Below are 24285 nucleotides of genomic sequence, written 5' to 3'. Positions count from 1 at the left end.
TCATACTGACGAGCAGAATTCCAACTGTTAAACATGCAGCTCACTGTTACAACTACTGTAATCGCGGATGTGCACCTTTGTGTCACTGGGTGCTATCAATCCGCTGTACCGACCCCCAGTCAACAGAAATGTGTTCCGGTTTTTACTTTGTAGTCACTTTGTCTTTCTACGAACACAATTAATGCGACTTTTTATTTAACACTTGGTTTTAGTTCAAAGTATACTTCTTCTAACATGCAAAGTTGAGCAGTCATTAGATTAAAATGCTTTGGCACAAAACTAGCATCAACAAAGCATTTTAATTGTTTTTTCCTCACTTGTGGTGCCCCTGGATGGATGACACTGTTAGCATTTGCCTATACTGCCTATGCCACAGGCAGGCCCTGCTGTGTCCTTCACATCCAGCTTTCTGCAATTCCCAGAGGAATTTCCATCAAAGCTTTCTTCAAACTCCTAATTTGATGGCTCCATAGCCACCTTTTATATAATGCAACTATTGTAGTAAGTGCTGTGCATAAGATGGAGGAGTTGTACAGGAGGTAGGTAGGAATGATTTCCTGTCGTGTTCAGAGGGGATTTTTGGTCATCTCAGTCTCTCACTAAACACACTCCAGTGACTGGTCAGCACATGATGGTGTGGGTCAGGGGTATTGTTCAGGATTTGACTTATGCACAAAAAAAAACTGTGGTCACATATTTTTCAGTAGGTGGGATAATAACAGAATCCTCCAGAAAGAGGAGCAGAGATATACTGGGCATGAGACAAGCTTTATTAGTGCCAGAGCTGGGAAATGCACCAACATGGGCAGAGCAGGATAAAATAAATAACAAATAATAACAACAACCTTATTATATTACGATAATAATAAATAGAATAGATACAAGGATAAAATAATTTTTGACTAATAGCGAAAGAGTGATTAACAGTGAGATGGCTGTGTGTTTTTAGCAGGTGTTGAGTATTACACATTGAGATACTCAGTGATCAGTTTGTGGGTGTGTGTATTCACGTGTTCATTCACTGCTGTTGTTGTAGAGTCAGTAACTGTAGAAGGAAACTGAGTCAATGCAGACTAAGAGATCAGAGCCAAAGTGTGGAAGCGAGCTGCTGTAAGGTCACTAAGAAGCTTCTGTACAACAATGTGAGTGAAACTGTGCTTTGGTTAGAAGTGAGCAGCTGTCACACAGGTCTCGCTGCTCCGTGGGCCTGCAGCAGCATCGGTGTGTTTGCTGGGAGCTCGCAGCGTCACTTTGTCCCACAGCTGCGCTCACCAGATGCTGCTTTTAACTCGGAGTGCGTGAACAAACATGTGTATCAGCTAGAAAAGGCTTTTTACGGAGCTCTGCTGCGGCTCCACCGGTTTTAGCAGAGAAAAGAGTCCAAGAAGCCGCCGAGCAGCGCTGACCTCCGCACCGAGTCGCCGAGCTTTGGGAGCTCCACGAACCGAGAGCAGAGAGCACGAGAGCCCGACACGAGGCCTGCACGAGGAGACACAAGCCCGCTGTGGACGGCTCCACTGTCGACCTGCAGTGCTGCTCTCACACTCACTTTGAGCTCTTTGATCCCGAGACACGAAACACAAAATGAAGCATTGCGAGGCACGCGCAAGAGCTGCGCGCGCTGCCTTCACTCTCAACGGTTCTCATGATGCGTTTAAGTGCAGCGTGGCGCTTCCGACTTGCCATCACTGTACCGTGAATCTCGATCAGACGCGAAAGAGGAAAATGTCCGAGGAAGCTCCCGCACCTGCTGCCGTCCCGGCCAAGGCGGCCAAGAAGAAGAAGACGACGGCTTCCAAGCCCAAGAAGGTCGGCCCCAGCGTGGGCGAGCTGATTGTGAAAACCGTGGCCGCTTCCAAGGAGCGCAGCGGCGTGTCCGCAGCCGCGCTCAAGAAGGCTCTGGCTGCCGGAGGCTACGATGTGGACAAGAACAAGGCCCGCGTCAAGACCGCCATCAAGAGCCTGGTGGCGAAGGGCACTCTGGTGCAGACCAAGGGCACCGGGGCCTCCGGATCCTTCAAGATGAACAAGAAGGTTACTGAGAGCAAAGCCAAGAAGCCCGCAAAGAAAGCCGCTCCTAAAGCCAAGAAGCCCGCCGCGGCCAAAGCCAAAAAACCGGCAGCAGCTGCTAAGAAGTCGCCCAAGAAGGCAGCAGCAGCTAAGAAGCCCGCAGCCGCTAAGAAGTCGCCCAAGAAGGCCAAGAAGCCCGCAGCGGCGGCCAAGAAAGCGCCCAAAAGCCCCAAGAAAGCAGCAAAGAGCCCCAAGAAGGTGCTCAAGAAGGCTCCCGCAACAAAGAAATCCCCCGCCAAGAAGGCCGCCAAGCCCAAAGTCAAGAAGGCGGCCACAGCAGCCAAGAAGAAGTGAGCTGACACCGCTCTCACACTCAACAACGGCTCTTCTCAGAGCCACCACAGCAACACACAAGAGCTCCTTCCTCTCACTCACCACTCTGTCATTCACAATAATGTCCTATTATTAAAGCGCTTTTTTTCCTCCATTGTCCTCATTACAATTACAACTTGGATTACTATCATAACTTTTGCACTGTCCACTTCCTGCTGTGACAAAACAAATTTCCCACGTGTGGGACTAATAAAGGTTATCTTATCTTATCATGGTGCACATTAGTGCTGTCTAAGCAAGTCTGCAACTACAAGAATACAAATATTAACAACTCAATATTTACAATCACACCACTTTTACTGTGAAACATCATACAAGAAATAAACTGTTAAAAGTCAGCAACTACATTTTAAAATATTCTATTAAACAACACATAATACATTCATAGATGCATGTTATTATTCACGTATGAAATATTGAGTTCTATTTTTTTTAAAAGCCTACACTGGCTGTTGTACTGGAAGTACACTGTATATTTTAATGATACCTAGCTAATATAATCCACTTGAAATGCTCTAATCTACAACCTCACCTGACTAAATCTAGTCCAGTTGAATTGATATCGTGTGATTTCAAGGACACATTTCACTCCAAGCTGAGCCCGTACTGCTATTTATTTTACCATGGAGCTCTGTAGCGTGAAGGATGAGGGGAATTAAATTATTTTCAATTCAATTCAATTTTATTTATATAGCGCCAAATCACAACATAAGTCGCCTCAAGGCGATTTATGTTGTGATTTGGCGACACAACTCCTATAATAACACAATAAAACCATTCTGTTAATCATTTGTAGGTTTAAAAAACTATATTATTTCAAAATATAGTCTTGAGTTTACTTCTTGACCTCACCGATTCTTTGGATATCCCAGCTGAAGAAGAGTCCGGGGCTGCCCTGTGTCCCCCTCCACTGTCCTCTTCCCAGGTTAGTAACTGTGGCTTCTTGTTCTTGGCTGAGGCAGATTTCACTCACTTTATAACAGGCAGACCCCCACTGTCAATGCATTTTTCATACTATACAGTTACACACCAAAGTTTATAGCTGAACCAACTGATTTGGCACGTCAGAGGTCAGGGTTCAGCAACTTAGTGTCATTCTTGAGAGCTTTAAGGTCGCATGAAAAGCTTTGAGAAAAAAAAAAAATCCACTATTGTCCTTAAAACAGGTTGACAAAGACATTCTAACAAAACCCACACTTAGGAATCATTTCCTGTTCTTCTGATCACCAGCTGCCCCCTATTATCCAAGTAAACCTAAATACATTCTATTCTTCGAATTGTTTTATTCTACTCACAATAGACACTAAACCCTAAGCGTAGATGTAAGTGCCTTGAGAAAATGTCCCAAATTCAGCAGCAGCGCTGAACACGTCGCAAACAGCTGCACATTTTCCTCCACCTGTCCCTCTCCACCTCACGTTGTTATATTTTCCTGTGTTTAACAAGGTTTGAACTGCGTGTTGTCTGTTTCCATGAGCTTAGAAACTGTTTTAATTATAAAGAGCGTGAACCATGATGAGTGTCCAGTCAGTTAAGCTATTAGTGACATCCAATGTATTCTTAATCAGTAAGATGAGCAATGAGGTTGAACACGACCCCACACCACAACGCAGGAGACAGAGCTTTTTGCTTCAGTTTTATATCAAGACCTAAAGTTTAGTCTATTCTTTTGTGAATAAAACAAACGCACACAGCTCTAGTTTTTTTTTTTGAAGGTGGATTTCAGTCCGTGACTAAGATGACATGAACGTACACTTCAAAGTAAATCAAGATGCATAATCTACATTTCCCAGGACACAAGTTGTTACAAACACTAACAGAAAGAAGGATGTTTGCTCAGAGAGAAGTGTGTGGCTCTTAAAAGAGCCTTTGTTGTTGGTGAAGCCGAGCGCTTTGCGTTTACTTGGCCTTGGCGGGCTTCTCGGTCTTCTTGGGCAGCAGCACAGCCTGGATGTTGGGCAGCACACCACCCTGAGCGATGGTGACTCCCCCCAGGAGCTTGTTGAGCTCCTCGTCGTTGCGCACAGCCAGCTGCAGGTGACGCGGGATGATACGAGTCTTCTTGTTGTCGCGGGCTGCGTTGCCAGCCAGCTCCAGGATCTCAGCGGTCAGGTACTCGAGCACAGCTGCCAGGTAAACGGGGGCGCCGGCTCCTACACGCTCGGCATAGTTGCCTTTACGCAGCAGCCTGTGGACACGACCCACGGGGAACTGAAGCCCGGCACGGGATGAGCGGGTCTTGGCCTTAGCTCTGGCTTTGCCTCCGGTCTTTCTTTTTTTTTTTTTAACTTTATTTAAAGTAAACAAGTTTACATATAAAATGCACATACACATACAATTACATATACAAAACCATGAGCACATACAAAAGGGAGAAACAAGGAGGAAAATCTAGCATCTGAGTCCACACAACGCTCACAAGACTTACAGTTTTAATTCGTTCCAGGGGAAAACTTTCCCAAGTTTCAGGTCCATTGTTCGTCTTCTCCGCAGGTCTGTAATGATATGTTTACTCACCACATCACTACTTATCATCTTTTGTTCTAACACTCCTTTGGTACGAGTTTTCCAAATATGTGTGTTTATTACACACATTACTAACCAAAAGAGTCTCCTTTTGTCGTCACACATTTTTTCTTTAAACAAACCATATTTAACTGCTTTAATATTAACATCCACATCATAGCCAATCTCTGTCATCTTCTGCCTGATCTCAGTTGTCCTATAACAATCCAATAGGAGATGTTCTAGGGTCTCATCTTCATCACAACCTGTCATAGGGCATTTCATGGTGGTAACAAAACAACTCCACTGTACCACCGCTCTCACAGGGAGGCGCCCGAGCGAGATGAGCCATACCACGTCTCTCATGCTTTCAGATAATATTTTGTCTTGTATATTTTTAACTATTGAAAGGTTTTCATCTTCATTTGCATACTTATATTGAATTACACCTTCATTTTTGGTTTCATTAATTTTTTTATAGATATTTTTCGTATTATCTTGGAGAAAATTTAAACTATATTGTTCCCATTGACTTGATAAGTCACCAAACATAAGTCTGTGGTATGGAACACCCGCTCTGGCCCTGCCCCTTTTCTTTTGCCACAATTGCTCCTTCCCTCGAACCCACGGGGCACCCCGAGAAATTGCGCTTTGAGTAATTTTTATAAAAGGAATTCGCAAAACAATCTCTAAGTCTGGGGCTCCCAAGCCCCCGTGCTTCCTACTCTTGTACATAAATTTCCTCTTAGTCACTTCTCGATTGGATCCCCAGATAAATTTAATGCACATCTTACTTATTTTCATTACAGTTGTTCTCGGGGGAGGAAAAATTGCGGCAAGGAAAAGAAGTTTCGAAATTATGTGTGTTTTTACAATATTAATACGTGTTTTATAATTTGTATCTTTATTTTCCCATTTCATAATTTCCATTTTAATTTCATTTTCTTTCTTATTCCAATTTAGTAAACTAGAGTCAGTATTATCAATCCATATACCCAAAATTTTAATCTCCCTACAAAGAGAGATCATCATTTTAGGTTGTCTGGTCGGATGTCCAAGCCACACCCCTTCAGTTTTGTCTTGGTTCAGTTTGGCACCTGATGCCTGTTCGTAGTGGTGTAATATCTCCATAACTGAAGACAATTCGTTTTGGTTTCTAATTATCACCGTCACGTCATCTGCATACGCCAAAGCTGCGATTTTAAGGGATTTATCAAGGACGTATCCCTTGATCCGCTTGATCCTCCGGTCTTTCCGCGACCACTCATTTTGACAGGTTCTTTTCTTCGTAGTATCGAGACTAAAAGAAAATGTGGCCCGATCAGCTCAAAGCCTCGCTTATATTTCCGCAGAGCGCGCGCAGCTTCGTCACGCACCAATCGCAGAGAGGCTTGCGGCAGCGCGCAACATCAATGCACTTTTCTCCAATGAGCAGCACACACCGAGGCGGGCGGTGCTCCACGTGGAGCCCGTCACCAATCACGAGCCGGAGCGGCACCGCGTCACAGCCAGTCACACACTATAAGAGCAGCGAGTCTCCTCTGTTCGCTACATTTTCTGCTCGTATCACAGGGAAATAAAAGTAAGGAAGAATGGCAAGAACCAAGCAGACCGCTCGCAAATCCACTGGCGGCAAAGCCCCCAGGAAGCAGCTGGCCACCAAGGCTGCTCGTAAGAGCGCCCCGGCCACCGGAGGCGTCAAGAAGCCCCACCGTTATAGGCCTGGTACCGTGGCTCTGCGCGAGATCCGCCGTTACCAGAAATCCACCGAGCTGCTGATCCGCAAGCTGCCCTTCCAGCGCCTGGTCCGCGAGATCGCTCAAGACTTCAAGACCGACCTGCGCTTCCAGAGCTCTGCTGTCATGGCTCTGCAGGAGGCCAGCGAGGCTTACCTGGTCGGACTCTTCGAGGACACCAACCTGTGCGCCATCCACGCCAAAAGGGTCACCATCATGCCCAAAGACATCCAGCTGGCTCGCCGCATCCGCGGAGAGAGAGCTTAAGCTGCACGCTCTCCTACCAACAACGGCTCTTTTCAGAGCCACCTCACTCACACCAAGAGCTCGGTCCAGTAGTAGTAGCAGCTCATACTCGCACTTATATCTTCATGCTCTTTCTATTCTAGAAACTACAGTCGGCATGAACATGGAATTCACCGACTTCCATTACAAAACGTTTTTTTTTTAAAATTTTTTTTCTTTTTTTAAAAGCATGAATTGTTGTATGCTGTTGTAATGGCTTCCTCCTTTAATTATTCACGTATTATTTTCTTTTTTTTTTTTTTTTTTTTTAACTTTATTTACATATAAAATGCACATACACATACAATTACATATACAAAACCATGAGCACATACAACAAGGAGGAAAATCTGAGTCCACACAGCGTTCACAAGACTTACAGTTTCAATTCGTTCCAGGGGAAAACTTTCCCAAGTTTCAGGTCCATTGTTTGTCTTCTCCGCAGGTCTGTAATGATGTTTACTCACCACATCACTACTTATCTTTTGTTCAAGTACTCCTTTGGCACGGGTTTTCCAAATATGTGTGTTTATTACACACATTACTAACCAAAAGAGTCTCCTTTTGTTGTCACACATTTTTTCTTTAAACAAACCATATTTAACTGCTTTAATATTAACATCCACATCATAGCCAATCTCTGTCATCTTCTGCCTGATCTCAGTTGTCCTATAACAATCCAATAGAAGATGTTCTAGGGTCTCATCTTCATCACAGTCTGTCATAGGACATTTCATGGTGGTAACAAAACAACTCCACTGTACCACCGCCCTCACAGGGAGGCGCCCGAGCGAGATGAGCCATACCACGTCTCTCATGCTTTCAGATAATAATTTGTCTTGTATATTTTTAACTATTGAAAGGTTTTCATCTTCATTTGCATACTTATATTGAATTACACCTTCATTTTTGGTTTCATTAATTATTTTCCAAAGCTCATCACATTTCAGTGCTTTGTACTAGATGATATGATAGGCCAAGTGCTCTGACGTATAAAGCGTAGACTCCTATTGTTTAAATGTGCTATAAAATACTCTAAACTACACATGTTATTATTGGTTTGCACACTCAGAAAAATTATGGTTCTTAAATGGTTCTTCAGATGTCTTCATGGTTCTTTAAAGAACCATCATACGTCAAAGAACCTTTTTATTTTGTGGATGGTTCTTCAGCTATTACAAATGGTTCTTTAAAGAACAAAAGGTTCTTCATCCTTAGCAATCTAAGTTTGATGGTGTAAATGGCATAAATATTTATTCACTATAATGAGGCTGTGAATTATACTGTGTTTTTTCTTTGTGTGCATGTGTGTGCAAAGGGGAAGGGCGGGATACCTGGCAATTACCCTTTAAGAGAAGATGGTAGGAAACTGAATATTCAAATAAAAGTTAGAAATATTTGCAAACAGTAGACACAATACACACATTCAAATACTGTACTTTAGTTTTAAATTTTAATAAAGCATTACTATTTTCTACTCCAAGGCATTACTTTTGAGATTATTATATATTTTTGAAAATATAGCATAATGATAATAATAAACTTTACAAACCACCCAGCAGTATGTAAAGTCAAATTATAAAATACAAGTAAATAACAATTGCAGAACAGAATGTCAGTGTAATGAACACACACTTCGTTTTGACAAAGCGCACTGCTTAGGTAAATGATCTGAGTAGTTGTTCATCACTGAGCAATTTGTTAATATGTGTTTCGAGCCAAATAAATGACAGGGAGAGAGAGTGACGTCAGAACACGTCATACTATAACCTACAGGGAGCGGACGGAGGGGGTCAGTCGTTGGGATGCGCATGCGCAGACAGAGTGTGCGAGCGGCGGGCCTTGACCTTTCGGGAAAAAAAAACTCACGGACGGTGACAGCGAAACGGATAACAGTCTTCAGTACCTGCTGGACTTTGAAGCTGTGGATTCTGGGACTGTTAGAAAAGGTAAAACATTTTCATTAAAACCTTATTACTGTTTTGTTTTTGTTAGTCGTCATTGTAGCTTGCTGTTAATGTTGTGCTAACAGTAGCGATTAGCTAGATACGTTAGCCGTTGAGGTCAACGCAATTTAGTATCCAACTGTTTTCCTAACAAAACCACTGTTATAATTAAGTGAAGCTGCTCCCAGCTAATTTGAACCTTTGGCTTCTAAAATATGTGGTTCAATTGCGTGCTGCGTACATAACCTAATGTCAGCTAGACCGAAATTAAAATGTAATATATTGTTAAAGTCACTAAAATGGCGCCTGAAGCCTGTTGTGATGTGAGCTCTGTGTCTGATCTAGAAACTCTGAAATTCTGTAGATCTGAGCCGTACATTAAATACTCACATGAACCTGTACTTTGAATTCTGTATGAGCTGTATAAAATACAGCTATGCATAAGTGTTTTGAATGAATAATTAGATTAGATAACTCTTTATTGTCTAATCGAATTATATAGAAATGAATAGAAATGTGACATGAGGAGGTGTGTCTTTGACTGTTCCTGCATAAGTTAGTTTCGGACTAGTTGACAAGTTATGCTCCGGTCATTTGATGTTTCCAAGATAGATGTTCTTTTGTAATATAGTTAATTTTTTTGTATATTTCATTTATCCACCATCATACATACAAGCTAAGAAGAGGTCGTTATACTAACAAGAGGTATCAACGCTGGGCCAAAGTTCAGCACATGGTTAAAGTTTGTAATCCAGCCAGGGTGTAAATATCACTCAGCAGCCAGAGCTGAAGCAGGTAGCATCAACACATAAATCTACTCTACCCGGCTTAAATCACAAGAGCACCTCTGACCAAAAAGCTGTAGATTTTTCTTGTTTGCACAAATTAATCCAGATTCACATTAATTGTGTTCACAGCTCCAACAAAATGAGGAAGAGGAGGGGGAGAAACACAATTAGGTTGAATTACAATTGGATGGAAGGCGAGGACAAGAAGAAGGAAGCTTAGGATGAGGAGGAAGAGAAGCAGCAGGAGCATCTTTAGGGATCCCTATGATGTCATTGAGGTTGGTTTCATTAATATGGTCCTCTCACAAAGAAAGATGACTTGTTTTAGTTCACGTACTTCCTGTATTAAATAGTGATGTGCAAAATGTTGTGAAAAACCATGGAACAGGCACGTATAGTGCATCTGCAGGTAAATGAACATCAAATCTCTAAGACAGACTGAAATCTGTATATTTATCACCCTTATGATAAAACCCACTTCAGCCATTGGTTTATGGACTTGAACCCTCAACATTTGCTTTATTGCTGTTGCTATGTTGGGACCATATTAGGATGAGGGATCAGAATCTGGAGTCGTGCACACTATTGTTTCATTTAGTGTGTATCCATAAGATTCGTACAGCAGATCCAAGTTGTGCCTTGAAAACAGGAAAGTCGTCTGCATAGAGGAGAACTTTAATAGCAGGCTTGTACAAAGTGAGGCTTTGTGCACTCGTTTTACTTCTGTCACCCTGTTTTGATGCAGAATTCATTTGAAATCAGGCAAGAACTGGACTTATTTTTTATAATGTGTTCTTGTGAATTGATTGTGTATCGCATATGTTTGATTTGACTTTCTGCAAGACAACAGTCGTCCGCTGACCAAAAAAGTTTTCCAAATACCTCCACGTGATCTAGCCTGGATTTAGAAAAGAATAGCAAAAAATCTGCACCTCCTGCTTCAGATGCAATTTGTGTTTCTGTGTTCAGAGGCAGCGGCGAGAGGGGAGACCTCGGCTCATCCAGCTGGAGAGCCTGACCAGGAGGAGTCGAACATTAACTCAGCTCTTCCAGGGCACCCTGCAGACTCGGCTGCTGGCAACAGCAAGGGATGATGTGAACGCCAAACTGGAGTCCATCACAGGTCAACTGCAGGTATGCGAGTCAGACCTTCTGAGGAGGGTTTCACTTCTCTCTCTTCTTTATAATTGACTCTTTTCTCTCTCTTTCAGCTCCTTGTCTCAGAGTGGGAGGGATTTGAAGCACAAAGGGAGGAGCTTGTCGTTTGGTTGGCTGATATGGATGTCTGCCTGAGTGACTGGAAACACCAGGAAACACCAGTGAAAAACTGAAACAACTGCAGGTGTGGGCTTGTTTTGATATGACATATATTTGATATGATACATACGTCAGAGACATTGTCCTAAACTGGACTAACAAAGGACCATGAGTACAACATGAAACGTACATTACATAGTGTAATGCTAAAGTTCATTGATCATTTTAATCATAAACTTGTTGAAATATTTTTACTGAACATGCAAACATCTGCTGATAATGTGTTGATTTATTGGTCTGTTATGAAGCTATTGCTATTTCTAATGTGTTTTATCACTTTCTGATGTTTTATTAATTAAACAATACATGTATTATTTGTTGTGTTATCTGTAGCTATAGTATTTATATATATTTATTTATAGTATAGCAAATATATTTTATTATTACTGTTTAAAACACTAATATGTGACATGTATTAGTAGTGATGTTGTGCTGAGGGTTAAAATGCCTTTTTGTCTTTTGGTTACTACAAAATGACAATAAACCATTAATATATGTCTATGCTGTGCTCGTATTTATTTTACCCTACTCAAATTCAATTTATGATGCATTTTATTTTGAAAGATTTAAAATGGTTTTTTAAAGAACCACTCAAAAAAGGTTCTTTAAAATGGTTCTTTTAAAGAACCATTTTTAAAAAGGTTCTTTGAAAAACCATTAAAGGTGCCCCAAAGAACCATTTCTTGATGGTTCTTTGGGGAACCTTTAAAGGTTCTTCAATGAACCACTGAAAGAAATGGTTCTTCAAAGAACCATTGTTTGAAAGGTTCTTTGTGGCACCAAAAAAGGTTCTTCTATGGCATCAGTCTAAAGAACCACTTTTGGTTCCAGTTGGCACCTTTATTTTTCTGAGTGCAGAGGCTGTTAAAATGTTATCTAACGTTAACATGTTGGTGACACAATTTCATCCTAATGGTACTCACATATTCATAGGGTTCATTTTTGAGACAAATATCAAGATCTGCACAAACTGACAGAAACACTGAAGCAGCTACCCATTTTATTCTTGTCATCTATGTCCTATTGTCAGGTGACAGAACCAACACAGTGTCCTATAACTGAAGTAATGTTAAGTCCTTAAAGTCATATTCTTTTATTGTCATGATTGTATTTCAAGCTTTTTTTTATTTTTGTATGATACCTGATTTATATGGAATATGACTGAAGTAAACTAAAGTCTAAAATTCTTAGTCGGTCATTTGTTCAATAGTAATTAAACATTAAGTAATTCACAAACTATGAATTGTACTTTTTAAATTGTTTAAAAGCATGTAGAATTGCAAATGTAGGAAAGTATATTTCTCCTTTTTTTCTTTTTTTTTTTTTCTTTACCTGGAAGCACATCAACGTAGACAATCTGGCAAAACTTCTTGTTTGCGATGTGGGTCATTTCATCACAGAGCATTAACAGTTGCCTTTGATATTTTGTTTGCAGTTTAAACAGACATGTTGGTGAAAATAAAATTTCAGGCACACATCAGGAAGAGGCTTCAAAAGCTTCATAGGGCTTCATCCACGCATGTCCACCCTCTACTACAGCGGTCCCCAATCCCAGTTGACGTGGGCCGGTGTCCCTGTAGGTTTTAGATGTCCTTGATCCATCACAGCTGATTTAAATGGATAAATTACCTTCTCAACATGTCTTGAAGTTCTCCAGAGGCCTGGTAATGAACTAATCATGTGATTCAGGTGTGTTGATCCAGGGTGAGATCTAAAACCTGCAGGGACACCGGCCCTCGTGGACTGGGATTGGGGACCCCTGCTGTACTAGATCAAAGGTGGGTTGGTTATCTTAAAAAAAAAAAGACATACTACATAAGCACTAGTGATGTGTCAGTCGCGAACGAAATGGCTCTTAGAGCCGGATCTTTGACGTGAACGATGCGAGCCGGCTCCTTATCGCAAGATGTGGGTTGTTTTCTCTCTCTCTCTCTCTCTTTCACTTTTCTTATGATTGTGTGTTGTGCTTTGCGCTGGGAAGGAGGGGAGGGCGGTAGTCACAATCTCAGTAGCACAGGAACAGATCAGGAGGAAGAGAGGGGGAAAGAGAGCCACGGACAACAACGTCACATTAGAAAGGTATAGTAATCATCCACAACTATTTTCAGTTGCAGATGATAAAGGATTCAGAAAGTTTATTCATGCAGGTCCATATGACAGAGAATATGCATCTTCTTTTTGTTTTCATATTATAATTTATATTTAATTGTGTTGTGGTTTGCAGTGTTTGGTGTTGTTTCACTTTAAATTTGTTTAAAAGGAAAAAGATGAAAATGTAAATAGTTAAAAGTTGAACTGAATAGTTGGTTTTTGTAATATATGATTTATTACATTTTATTAGGAGTGAATAAATAAAAGTATATTTACGATGGACCCTAGAGACAAAGCGCATACGAACTCCAAAACACGTACAAAACACAACAGAAGTGCTCCAGGATGCTCGGCGCGGTGTTGAGCTTTTGTTACCTAGTGGCTACACAAGCCAGGAAGTACTAACGACCAGATTTAGTGTGTGGTAGTAACAGGTAAATTAACTTTTTTTTAAAAATTACTTGAATATATATGAGTGCTTGTGTATAAATACACAAACAATACCCATATGCTTTCATTTCTGTAATTTAAGTGATCTAGGTAGTTCTGTTTCGGAAGTTCAATTAACACTAGGAATATGCTTTGGAGTTTGTACATGCTTTGTCTCCAGGGGCCACTGCACACATATATAAATAAAAAAAAACAACTTTATTTTGCAGTAGTAATTCCTTTTGTGCATAATTTCTTGTTATTGTTAATAAATTAAAGCAACAAAACAACCTGAAGAGCTGGCTCTTTTTAGTTAGCCGAGCCAGAAATCCCATCACTAATAAGTACTTCTGCTTTAAGCGGATTTGTGGCAGAAAGGCATTTACAAATAAACTGATTAATCAGTGAAATCTTTCAGTTTTCTTTTGGGCTACACTCCTGCTATAGGAGAGTTTAATGAAATAGTGGTATTGAATAGGTCTGTAACTTTAAGTTCAGTTTGTGGCTCTGTCAGTTAAGGAGAAAGGAAAGCACACATGACAAACAGCTTAATTTTATAGACTCTAGAAAAATGAAGAGTTAATTTTAGGAATCTCAGTTGGTAATTGTTAAGTTATAACGTATTACTTCAGAAGTTGCTTGGGGGATACTGGCAGATATTTTGATAACTTTCAGGACTTGCCTGAATCATGATTTAAAAAAAAAAAAAAAAAAAAAAAAACCCAACAAAATGGCAGAACAAAGCTCTGAAAGTGAAAGTGGGTGGCTCTTAAAAGAGCCGTTTGATGGATTGGAGAGAATGAGTTTAACCGCCGAAGCCGTACAGAGTGCGGCCCTGCCTCTTCAGAGCGTACACCACATCCATGGCGGTCACAGTCTTCCTCTTAGCGTGCTCAGTGTAGGTGACGGCGTCGCGGATGACATTCTCCAGAAACACCTTGAGCACACCGCGGGTCTCCTCGTAGATCAGACCGGAGATACGCTTCACTCCGCCGCGGCGAGCCAGACGGCGGATGGCCGGTTTGGTGATGCCCTGGATGTTATCACGGAGAACTTTACGGTGACGCTTGGCGCCTCCTTTGCCGAGTCCTTTGCCGCCCTTGCCTCGTCCACTCATGGTTATTGTTTCTTCTCTGAACGAACAAAGTCGAATGAATCTCAACCCCACGGAGCCGTGTTATTATCTGTGCTCGGCGGACGTAAAAGAAAACAGACGGTTCGCTGGACCGCTCGAAGCTCAGTGGCCCCGCCCACTCTTCTACTCTCTAAATGTGGAAATGTTGTCTTTTGTTAATGACAAATTAAGTCTAACCGAAGGGAGGCTCACACCAAATCGCAACTTTCAACCTCAGCTTTAGTGGAAAAGTACTGAGGAGGGGGACACAGGGCAGCCACTGACTCTTCTCCTCCAGCTGGGAGGGCCTTAACACTACAGAACTCCATATGTTCAAATGTACATGAATCAAAATGGTTATGAAACGAGTAATGAAATAAATACATGGTAAAAAAAATAAATAGCAGTACGCGCTCAGCTTGGAATAAAATGTGTCCTTGAAATGACTGAATGTCAATTCCACTGGCCTAGATTTAGTCAGGTAAGGTTGTAAAGTAGAGTTTACTTCCACTACAACAGCCAGTGTAGGCTTTAAAAAAAAATAAAAATAGAACAATATTTCATACATTAATAATAATATGCATCTATAAATGTATTATGTGTTGTTTAATAGAATATTTTAAAATGTAGTTGCTAACTTTTAACAGTGAAACAAGAGCATGGTGCTGCATATAACAGACAGGACCACAGACGGGTCTAGAAAATGTGCAGCAATTTTATTTATTTCTTCTCTTTAGCTGATAGTTGGTGGGGCCCAGGTAGACTGCATCTGTACCAGTTTTTCTGCACTCCAGCCTTTTCGCACAGTGGAACAAATTCTCTTAATTCCAAATTCCATAAAAATGGAAAAGGGTTACCTTAAACGGATCATGTTGCTAATTTGTAAGTTCATAAGCATTTTTTCTTTCCATTTCATAATCAATTCTACTCCAGGTCAAAGATATGTATAGGAAAATTTCCCTAATATGATATCATTTATAAGAAATACCCGTCTAGCGAATAATTGTATAAGTGCATGGAGGTGGGACCTCACAGCAGAAGCAGAAAACTGCAACAAGATGAATACAGACGACTGAAACGATACAGACACGACCATGCAATGAAAAGCTGCAACATGAATGTTGATGCTAGTTTTGTGCCAAAGCATTTTAATCAATGACTGCTCAACTTTGCATATCAGAAGAAGAAAAGTACACTTTGAACTAAAACCAAGTGTTAAATAAAAAGTCGCATTAATTGTGTTCGTAGAAAGACAAAGTGACTACAAAGTAAAAACCGGAACACATTTCTGTTGACTGGGGGTCGGTACAGCGGATTGATAGCACCCAGTGACACAAAGGTGCACATCCGCGATTACAGTAGTTGTAACAGTGAGCTGCATGTTTAACAGTTGGAATTCTGCTCGTCAGTATGACGTGTGTGGCTCTGAAAAGAGCCGTTGTGTTGACGTGTGAGATGCAGTCAGCTTACTTTGAGCTCGTGTACTTTGTGACGGCCTTTGTGCCCTCAGACACTGCGTGCTTGGCCAGCTCACCAGGGAGAAGGAGGCGCACTGCGGTCTGGATCTCCCTAGAAGTGATGGTGGAGCGCTTGTTGTAGTGGGCCAGGCGAGATGCCTCGGCTGCGATGCGCTCGAAGATGTCGTTGACAAACGAGTTCATGATGCTCATGGCTTTGGAGGAGATCCCGGTGTCGGGGTGGACCTGCTTCAGCACCTTGTACACGTAGATGGCGTAGCTCTCCTTCCTGGTCTTTCTCTTCTTCTTGCCGCCCTTGCCGGCGGTCTTGGTCACGGCTTTCTTGGAGCCCTTCTTGGGCGCGGACTTGGCGGGTTCAGGCATTTTCTCTCCTCGATACTCTGCAGTAACGAATGAGCTGTTTGACCGAGAGCGGCGCTTTTTATACAGGCTGTATGCTAATACCACTGCGCGGGCCCTCGGATCTCATTGGTGGAGCCGCACAGTGGGCCGGACGTTGTGTTGGAGGGAGTTTGTGAACTTTGCTGAAACAGGCGCGCATCTAACAAAGACAGTGGGCTGTGTGATTGTGTCCTCGTTTGCTGACAGTCATTTGTTCTAAATGAGCAGTACATGTAGAGCTCTGTGTGGCAGATATGGATGTGTTAGTAGCAGTAATGTCTTCGGACAACAATGCAATCATTTTAATAACAATTCTGCCTTGTTTCATGTTTCTGTAGCGCCCATGTAACATGGTGATAGTCACAGTTTACGCTCACCAGCACACAGCTTTAAAACTGAGTTTTAGCTCTCAGTGGAGATTAAACACTGGGCATAATTAGGTAACTGCATAGTTTTACTGAAGTCTAATGTCTCACTGGAGCACACATATTAGACTGAACCCCCTCTCTCTATATATATATAGTGTACAGGAACATCTGTGCCAAGTATAACCTGGAAGTCCCGAGGTCAAAATGGGAGATGCCCCCAAGAGTGGTGGAGAATAACCGAGCTAAGATCCTGTGGGACTTCCAGATACAGACGGACAAAATGGTGGTGGCTAACCAACCGGACATAGTGGTGGTAGACAAACAGAAGAAGACGGCCGTAGTGATCGATGTAGCAGTTCCGAATGACAGCAACATCAGGAAGAAGGAACACGAGAAGCTGGAGTTGGTTAAAAAATATCTAAACTTTGTTGCTGTTGTTCTAAAGGAATAAACAATGCAAAGAATTATTTCTTAAATTGCAGTTTTCTTGGTGTGAACCTCAAAGGGTTAATGCTTGAAGTGGTTACTCTCTAAGGATGTAAGCTGTACGGAGTACTGCACATGTAGCTTTGAATGATTCTTAATGAGGTATTGCTCATAGACTGTTTTTTTTCTTTTTACCTTAGTATTTAATAAAAACTCGGTAAAATAAACAAACAAACAAACAAACAAACACACACACACACAGAGTCAGTTCTAAAATTATTGATCAGTGAAAACATTAAACATAAGTTTTGAACATAAGAACTGAGCTGACCAAAGTTTGTTTAGTTGCAGAAGTTCTTTCAAGCACTAAGCTGCCAGATTTAGCACCTTCTTCCTTTATGTTCTCTCAGCATTGTTGGTGATCAAAACATTGACATGTGTCACTGTGTGGCAGAGTCTGTCAATGGTTGTTCAGAAAAATAAAAAATCACTACTGAGAACTCATAAATGAGAAGCGTGGGGCGCTGGTTTGGCTTACAGGTTGAGCAGGTCACGATATTCTGTAAAGATAAATGCAGGACAACCTTTGGTTAAGATTGCTGGTTTTAGGAGTTATTTTGTTGCAGAAGTGATAGTGTTCTCTTCTTGCATTGATGATTGCACGGTTGATCTGGAGCGTTATCATTTGCAGGTTCAGTGGAAATAGTTCCAGTGATTCATTGTATATGTTGCAGTAGTTGCAAAATCTACAAGGAAGGTGCTGCAGCTCCTGAGGTGGTTTATTACAGGCAGCTTTAGGAGTTCCTGTCTTGTGTTTTAAGTGTTGTATTTAAGGGTTTAGTTAAGATGCAAACGTTGTGATCTGCAGTTGTAGGTATTGCTATGGTTTAAGGTTTATTTAATTGCACACAGCAAATCCAGCATGTCCAAATTAACACTGTCGGATTTGATTTCAACACTATTAAAGTGTCTATATGGGTCCACACCAGAGAGTGTTAATTTTTTTATTTTTTTAACTTTTTTCCTTTTTATTTTCACAAATAGTACATAATTACATAACATAATACAGTGTACAATTCAAAACCAAAAAATAAACAAACAGACAAACAAACATAAAACAAACAACAAACTGATAACTAAAACACAAAAAAAAAAAAAAAAAAAAAAAAAAAAAATATATATATATATATATATATATATATATATAATTCATTCTGAAAAGCGGGAATGTTACTGTTCTGAACTTCTAGAAATTTCTTTTGGAAATAAACATTTACTAAAAAGATGCAATGGTTTTTGAAAACATTTATTCTGAACTGTGCACCACAATTTCAAAACATTTTGTGAAAGATGTAACAGTGTACATGTTCTCACTTTCATTAGAATTTTGTTTATCAAAAGGTCTGACATGGTAAATGTAAATAACAGCATTCTCATCACTTATTTCTTCAATACAATATGCATGTCCTTCATTCATCCCTTTGTGGAACTTCAACGCACTTCTGCTCTCCCCCATATTCCATCTTCACAAGCATATCCTGTGCGGAGATTGAATAAAAATTAGTTGACACTAATTAATGGCACAAATAATCCAGTAAACAATTGCAGCACAGTAAAAAAAAAAGGAATCCTCTTTGAGCCATTACTTGTGTAAAGTATTTTCCCAAAAGACAAAGACACAGGCAACAGGTAATACTGAACTAAATGTAAAACCTCAACCTTTTTAATTTTTACCTAAACCGTGTGCACAAAACTCTGGAGGGATCTATGCTAACGTAAAACCCAGTCAGGACGCCTGCTACTGCTGTTTGCTCGTTTTTGTTTTTTTTATGGGCGATCGTTTTCAGGCTTCAAGTAGCACCATTATACCAACATTTCACATTCTACACATTGTTTTAGGTGTATTTGACCAAAGGTTTGACTGAAAATTCACATGCAAGCTTTTTTTCAAGGCTGTGGTATTTGCCCGCAAACAATACCTTTCAGCTAGCTAAAACAGAATATTATGCTATCAGCGAGCAACATGGCTAATGCCTTTCACACAGCTTTGTCTCAACTCCAAAGAGCCACAGAAGTAAAAGCTCATAATAATAATTGAAACAATCTTTGAAAAAATGACTTACCAAGCATGGCAAACAACTCAAATATGTAGAGCAAAATGTTCTGAAACGGCTTCACTTCAGCTTCGATTGGAGCCGTGCTGGGGGCGGAGTCTGTGAATTTACTCTGTTGGTGTCATAGCCCCTGTAGGAGTTCAGAGTTAAGAGGTCAAGAGTTAATGTTTCCATTTTAACACCTCCAGATTTGACAGAGAAACACTCATTTTTAACACTCGATTTTAACTACTGTCATTTTACACCTCAGAGTTACATTAAAAGAATGTGACTCTGCTTAGAGTAAAATTAACTCTACTTTTGCAAGAAGACTATTAACACCAAAACATTTAACACTTTTGAATTTGCTGTGCAGGTGTTGTTAGTTTATGTGGAGATGTTACTGTTTGTTTGCATGGTTTGTTTAGCTGGGTTTATCAGTGTTACTTGTTGGCAGAAAAGAGCAAATGCATGGCAGTAAATTTAAATACATTATTTTCTCTTATCGTCTTATATAACCAAAGTCCAGTCTTCTACAATTTAAATGAGGGTGACACATCTTGGCAAAGTTCAGAGTGATACATATTTAAATGTAGGGTGTAGGAAACTTTTTTTTTCTGGAGAAAAACACCATGTTTACAGCTTTAGTGGAGCAGCTGAAGAAGACTGGACTCCAAGCTGCTCCAGCTGATCACTGCTATGCTGGACCTGAAGATGTGGCCTGTGATGTCTGCACTGGGAGGAAGCTGAAAGCCATCAAGTCCTGTTTAGTCTGTCTGGCCTCTTACTGTGTGAAACACCTCCAACCTCACTATGAATCTCAAGCTTTTAAAAAGCATACACTTGTTAAAACTTCCGTGAAGCTCCAGGAGAACATCTGCTCTCGTCATGATGAGGTGATGAAGATTTTCTGTCGTACTGATCAGCAGAGTATCTGTTATCTCTGCTTGATGGATGAACATAAAGGCCATGAAACAGTCCCAGCTGCAGCAGAAAGGACTGAGAAGCAGAAGGAGCTCGAGGTGAGACGACTAAACATCCAGCAGAGAATCCAGGAGCGAGAGAAAGATGTGAAGCTGCTTCAACAGGAGGTGGAGGCCATCAATGGCTCTGCTGATAAAGCAGTGGAGGACAGTGAGAAGATGTTCACTGAGCTGATCCGTCTCATCCAGAAAAGAAGCTCTGATGTGAAGCAGCAGGTCAGATCCCAGCAGGAAACTGAAGGGAGTCGAGTCAAAGAGCTTCAGGAGAAGCTGGAGCAGGAAATCGCTGAGCTGAAGAGGAAAGACGGCGAGCTGGAGCAGCTCTCACACACAGAGGATCACAACCAGTTTCTACACAACTACCCCTCACTGTCAGCACTCAGTGAGTCTACACACTCATCCAGCATCAATATTCGTCCTCTGAGCTACTTTGAGGATGTGACAGCAGCTGTGTCAGAGACCAGAGATAAACTACAGGACATTCTGAGAGAGGAATGGACAAACATCTCACTGACAGTTACTGAAGAGGATGTTTTACTGTCACCAGCAGAGCCAAAGACCAGAGCTGGATTCTTAAAATATTCACGTGAAATCACACTGGATCCAAAGACAGCAAACACACATCTGTTATTATCTGAGGGGAACAGAAAAGTAACACAAATGAAACAAGAACAGTCTTATTCTGATCATCCAGACAGATTCACTGCATGGCCTCAGGTCCTGAGTAGAGAGAGTCCGACTGGACGTTGTTACTGGGAGGTGGAGTGGAGAGGGAGAGTTGGTGTAGCAGTCGCATACAAGAATATCAGCAGAGCAGGGACGGGCAATGAATGTGGATTTGGAAACAATGACAAATCTTGGGCATTATATTGTTACACAAACAGTTATACATTTATTCACAACAATGTCCCAACTGTCCTCTCAGGTCCTCGGTCCTCCAGAGTAGGAGTGTACCTGGATCACAGAGCAGGTATTCTGTCTTTCTACAGCGTCTCTGAAACCATGACTCTCCTCCACAGAGTCCAGACCACATTCACTCAGCCGCTCTATGCTGGACTTTATATTTGGGGAAATGGAGCCACTGCAGAGTTCATTAAAGTCAAATAGACCTTTGAAATTGTATTCAAATCAATGCAGCACTTTTTCTCTGTTGAATCTTTGTGAACAGATCAGAGTGACATGAGAGAAATTTATTTCAAAACAGTTTCCACTAGACCCCAAAGTAAGTAAAGTAAGTAATTATCATAAACATAATCAAGCAATAATTCAACAGTTTTAGGGTTTCATTGCTTAAACGACAATAACACTGGAACTTTATTTATTTTTATTTCTTAAAGATTTGGATTTTATAGGTGGCCAGTCTTATGTAGTTTAAATAGAACAAACTACATATTATGTAGTTTGTTCTATTTTCTGAATTGGCAGGATTTCTCTTCCTTTCTGTTGTTTATTTACTTCCTTTAGAAGAAAATATTGTTTTAATACAAGAAGACCTGCACAAAAAGTAGTTCATGTCTCTCAGTCAGTCCAGTGTGTGATGTCTCGTGAACTGAGTAAGATTGATGGAGGGGAGTTTGTGGCAGAAATTAACTGATAGATTAAACGTTGTGAATAATTTTCAAACTGCTTTGACGCTGTGTTGATGAGAGTAAATCTAAGTTTCATAGTCTTTTAAAATCAATAAAATGATGAATTCTGCGATGGTTTTTATCTTGACCTACAGAAAGCTTTTCATACAGTAGATCTGATATGATCTACTATTCAGGAAACTAGAGAAATATGGAATAAGATGTTTAGCCTATTCCTGGTTAGAAAATGGACAAGTGTGAGTGTAACAATCTAAAACCCAAATTATTCTACAATGCATTTGTATACACACTAGAGAAACTAAAGGCAAGCAGTGATGGGAAATATTGCACAACTAAAATTGCTGCTATTGTGTGCAGTTAATTTGCAATATCATCTCTCATGTGGTTATTTCAATGATAGGATGAATGAATTCATAAATTGGTAAACAAACAGACACATTTACTACATTTCATGAATACCAAACGTTCCAGCAAGAGAGCAAATTTGTAGCTAAAACATGATCTAATGTACTAAGCAGGGCCAGATCTACAGTGGTGGCATGTGCCACCTTACATTAACTTCTTTCCACCCTTGGTGCCTCCCCACTTTTGCATGTGAGTATGTCGTTTATTTAAATAAACTAGAATTAACACTTTGAGCCTAGCTAAATTTAACACTGAATATAAATTCTAAAACTGAATATATTTCATATATATTGCAAAGCTGAATATACTGTACTCTCATGCTCATTAATTTGACTATGTTTCCAATAATTTTTGTTCTTTGCTGACTATGAAGAAAAGTTTTATTATATATTTTATTTGTATTTATTATTATTATTATTTTATTTATGTGTTTTAACAGTCTGGTTTTTTTTTGCACAGTAAGTGTTTTCCCTGACAGGTGCAATTATATTTTTTATAGGCAAATTGAGAGTGACTACCAGTATAGTTTAATGTGCAGTTGTACCTAATCAAGTGGCCCATGCATGTAGAAGTTTTTGTCCGTAATTGTAGAACATCTAGAATACATCCTACTTATCACTGCATGTGTTGAAATTATGACTAAATCCATCTTTTAAACTTTTCTTCTGTAGGAGACATAACCAATCATCTAAAAATATAAGGTTAATTTCAATATGGCAAAAAAAAAAATGAACATACACAAAGTAAAATTAAATCCAATGTTCATACTGTATAAACCACTGAATACATGAAGTTTACAGGTAGCAACATTCCCAAGATCAAGGTTTTGGTTGTGATATTATTTTCACTCTTCGTGAAATGTTTCTTTGTTCTCTATTATTCGCCTCTGTCACTGCGCCCCAGGGTGGCTGTGGCTACAATGTAGCTTGCCATCACCAGTGTGTGAATGTGTGTGTGAATGGGTGGATGACTGGATATGTAAAGCGCTTTGGGGTCCTTAGGGACTAGTAAAGCACTATATAAATACAGGCCATTTACCATTTACCATTATTTTAATAGTTTGTATCTCTTTTTGCACTGAGTCCAGTGAAGACGGAGCGCTTCTGACCAGGGGCGATTTTAGCACATTTTAAGCACCCCCAAAGATTTCTTACTTTTTTTGACAATATTTGCTATTTGTGTGACACACTACTAAAAACATAAAAAGCATACAATACCTGGTTGAGCCATAACATTTTAACAACAAATGTATAGATAAACCCCCCCCCCCCCCTCCCAAAATGGTTTGTTCCAGCTCCCCCCTGCTCTGGCTCTAGCGGTGTTGCTGCCAGAGCGATTAGTGATGGGATTTCCGGCTCTTTTTAGAGAACCGGCTCTTTCGGCTCCCAACCGGCTCTTCAGGTTGTTTTGTTGCTTTAATTAATTTATTATTAACAATAATATAAAATTATGCACAAAAGGAATTACTAATGTAAAAACAAGTGATTTTATTTACATATGTTTATATATAAATATTTACGGTGGCCCCTAGAGACAAAGCACGTACAAACTCCAAAACACATTTCTAGCGTTAACTGAACTTCCAAAACAGAGCTACCTAGATCACTTAAACTGACAAAGACAAAAAACCTTATTTTACTCGTACAATCTGGAAGTTGTGTCCTTCCTATATTAAAGCTGCTTTACAGAATCTGCAAAACAAACTGGGTTGAAACATTTTTGACCCTCTTTAACAACATTCCAACATAACATTATCATTGATTGGGGAGTTTAAAATTAATGATATATTTTTATGTGGTTCAGCAACAACTCTACTAAAACTTATGACTGCCGCAGTACATACATCACATTTGCACAGAAAATGCCAAACGGTTCCCTGGTGGAGTGAGGAGCTGTAAAGAGAAGCAGAGTGCTCTTTTTATATTCTAAAAATGTTTTATGCTAGCTT

General features: G+C 40.4%; 7 protein-coding genes across 9 annotated transcripts; 4 read left to right on the top strand and 3 right to left on the bottom strand.

The window, feature by feature from the left end:
- Window positions 1-1179: 1179 nt before the first annotated feature.
- LOC106676530 (uncharacterized) lies at window positions 1180-2563 on the top strand. The gene has a single exon (XM_024801336.2). It carries the CDS (start codon window positions 1585-1587, stop codon window positions 2362-2364), a length of 780 nt encoding a protein of 259 aa, XP_024657104.2. The 5' UTR covers window positions 1180-1584; the 3' UTR covers window positions 2365-2563.
- Window positions 2564-4252: 1689 nt separating this feature from the next.
- Window positions 4253-4878, bottom strand: LOC106675010 (histone H2A-like). Its single transcript, XM_076882151.1, has 2 exons — window positions 4832-4878; window positions 4253-4675 (listed from the first exon to the last, which is right to left on the bottom strand). The coding sequence occupies exons 1-2, from the start codon at window positions 4876-4878 to the stop codon at window positions 4303-4305; spliced, it is 420 nt and encodes a 139-aa protein (XP_076738266.1). The 3' UTR covers window positions 4253-4302.
- Window positions 4879-6476: 1598 nt separating this feature from the next.
- Window positions 6477-6953, top strand: LOC143417029 (histone H3). The gene has a single exon (XM_076882668.1). It carries the CDS (start codon window positions 6501-6503, stop codon window positions 6909-6911), a length of 411 nt encoding a protein of 136 aa, XP_076738783.1. The 5' UTR covers window positions 6477-6500; the 3' UTR covers window positions 6912-6953.
- A 1390-nt stretch (window positions 6954-8343) lies between these two features.
- LOC143415181 (uncharacterized) lies at window positions 8344-11504 on the top strand. 3 transcript variants are annotated; one of them, XM_076880737.1, is made up of 4 exons: window positions 8344-8878; window positions 9793-9941; window positions 10633-10797; window positions 10875-11504. In XM_076880737.1, exons 2-4 carry the CDS (start codon window positions 9885-9887, stop codon window positions 10992-10994), a joined length of 342 nt encoding a protein of 113 aa, XP_076736852.1. In that variant the 5' UTR covers window positions 8344-8878; window positions 9793-9884; the 3' UTR covers window positions 10995-11504. The 3 variants fall into 3 exon arrangements, with proteins under 3 accessions (XP_076736852.1, XP_076736849.1, XP_076736857.1); XM_076880734.1 differs by lacking the exon at window positions 9793-9941; XM_076880742.1 differs by lacking the exon at window positions 8344-8878 and having other exon boundaries at window positions 9437-9941.
- Window positions 11505-14262: 2758 nt separating this feature from the next.
- On the bottom strand, window positions 14263-15175 carry LOC112432952 (histone H4). The gene has a single exon (XM_076880781.1). It carries the CDS (start codon window positions 14615-14617, stop codon window positions 14306-14308), a length of 312 nt encoding a protein of 103 aa, XP_076736896.1. The 5' UTR covers window positions 14618-15175; the 3' UTR covers window positions 14263-14305.
- Window positions 15176-15735: 560 nt separating this feature from the next.
- LOC106676526 (histone H2B 1/2) lies at window positions 15736-16472 on the bottom strand. The gene has a single exon (XM_024801331.2). The coding sequence runs from the start codon at window positions 16453-16455 to the stop codon at window positions 16081-16083; it is 375 nt and encodes a 124-aa protein (XP_024657099.1). The 5' UTR covers window positions 16456-16472; the 3' UTR covers window positions 15736-16080.
- A 4030-nt stretch (window positions 16473-20502) lies between these two features.
- LOC112430654 (tripartite motif-containing protein 16-like) lies at window positions 20503-21450 on the top strand. Its single transcript, XM_024799057.2, has one exon. The coding sequence runs from the start codon at window positions 20503-20505 to the stop codon at window positions 21448-21450; it is 948 nt and encodes a 315-aa protein (XP_024654825.2).
- Window positions 21451-24285: the final 2835 nt, after the last annotated feature.

Source organism: Maylandia zebra, linkage group LG3, assembly GCF_041146795.1.
Source record: "Maylandia zebra isolate NMK-2024a linkage group LG3, Mzebra_GT3a, whole genome shotgun sequence".
In the NCBI taxonomy this organism is placed as follows: Eukaryota; Metazoa; Chordata; class Actinopteri; order Cichliformes; family Cichlidae; genus Maylandia; species Maylandia zebra.
Note: the sequence above shows the minus strand (reverse complement) of the source record. Positions and strands in the feature narration are given on the sequence as shown.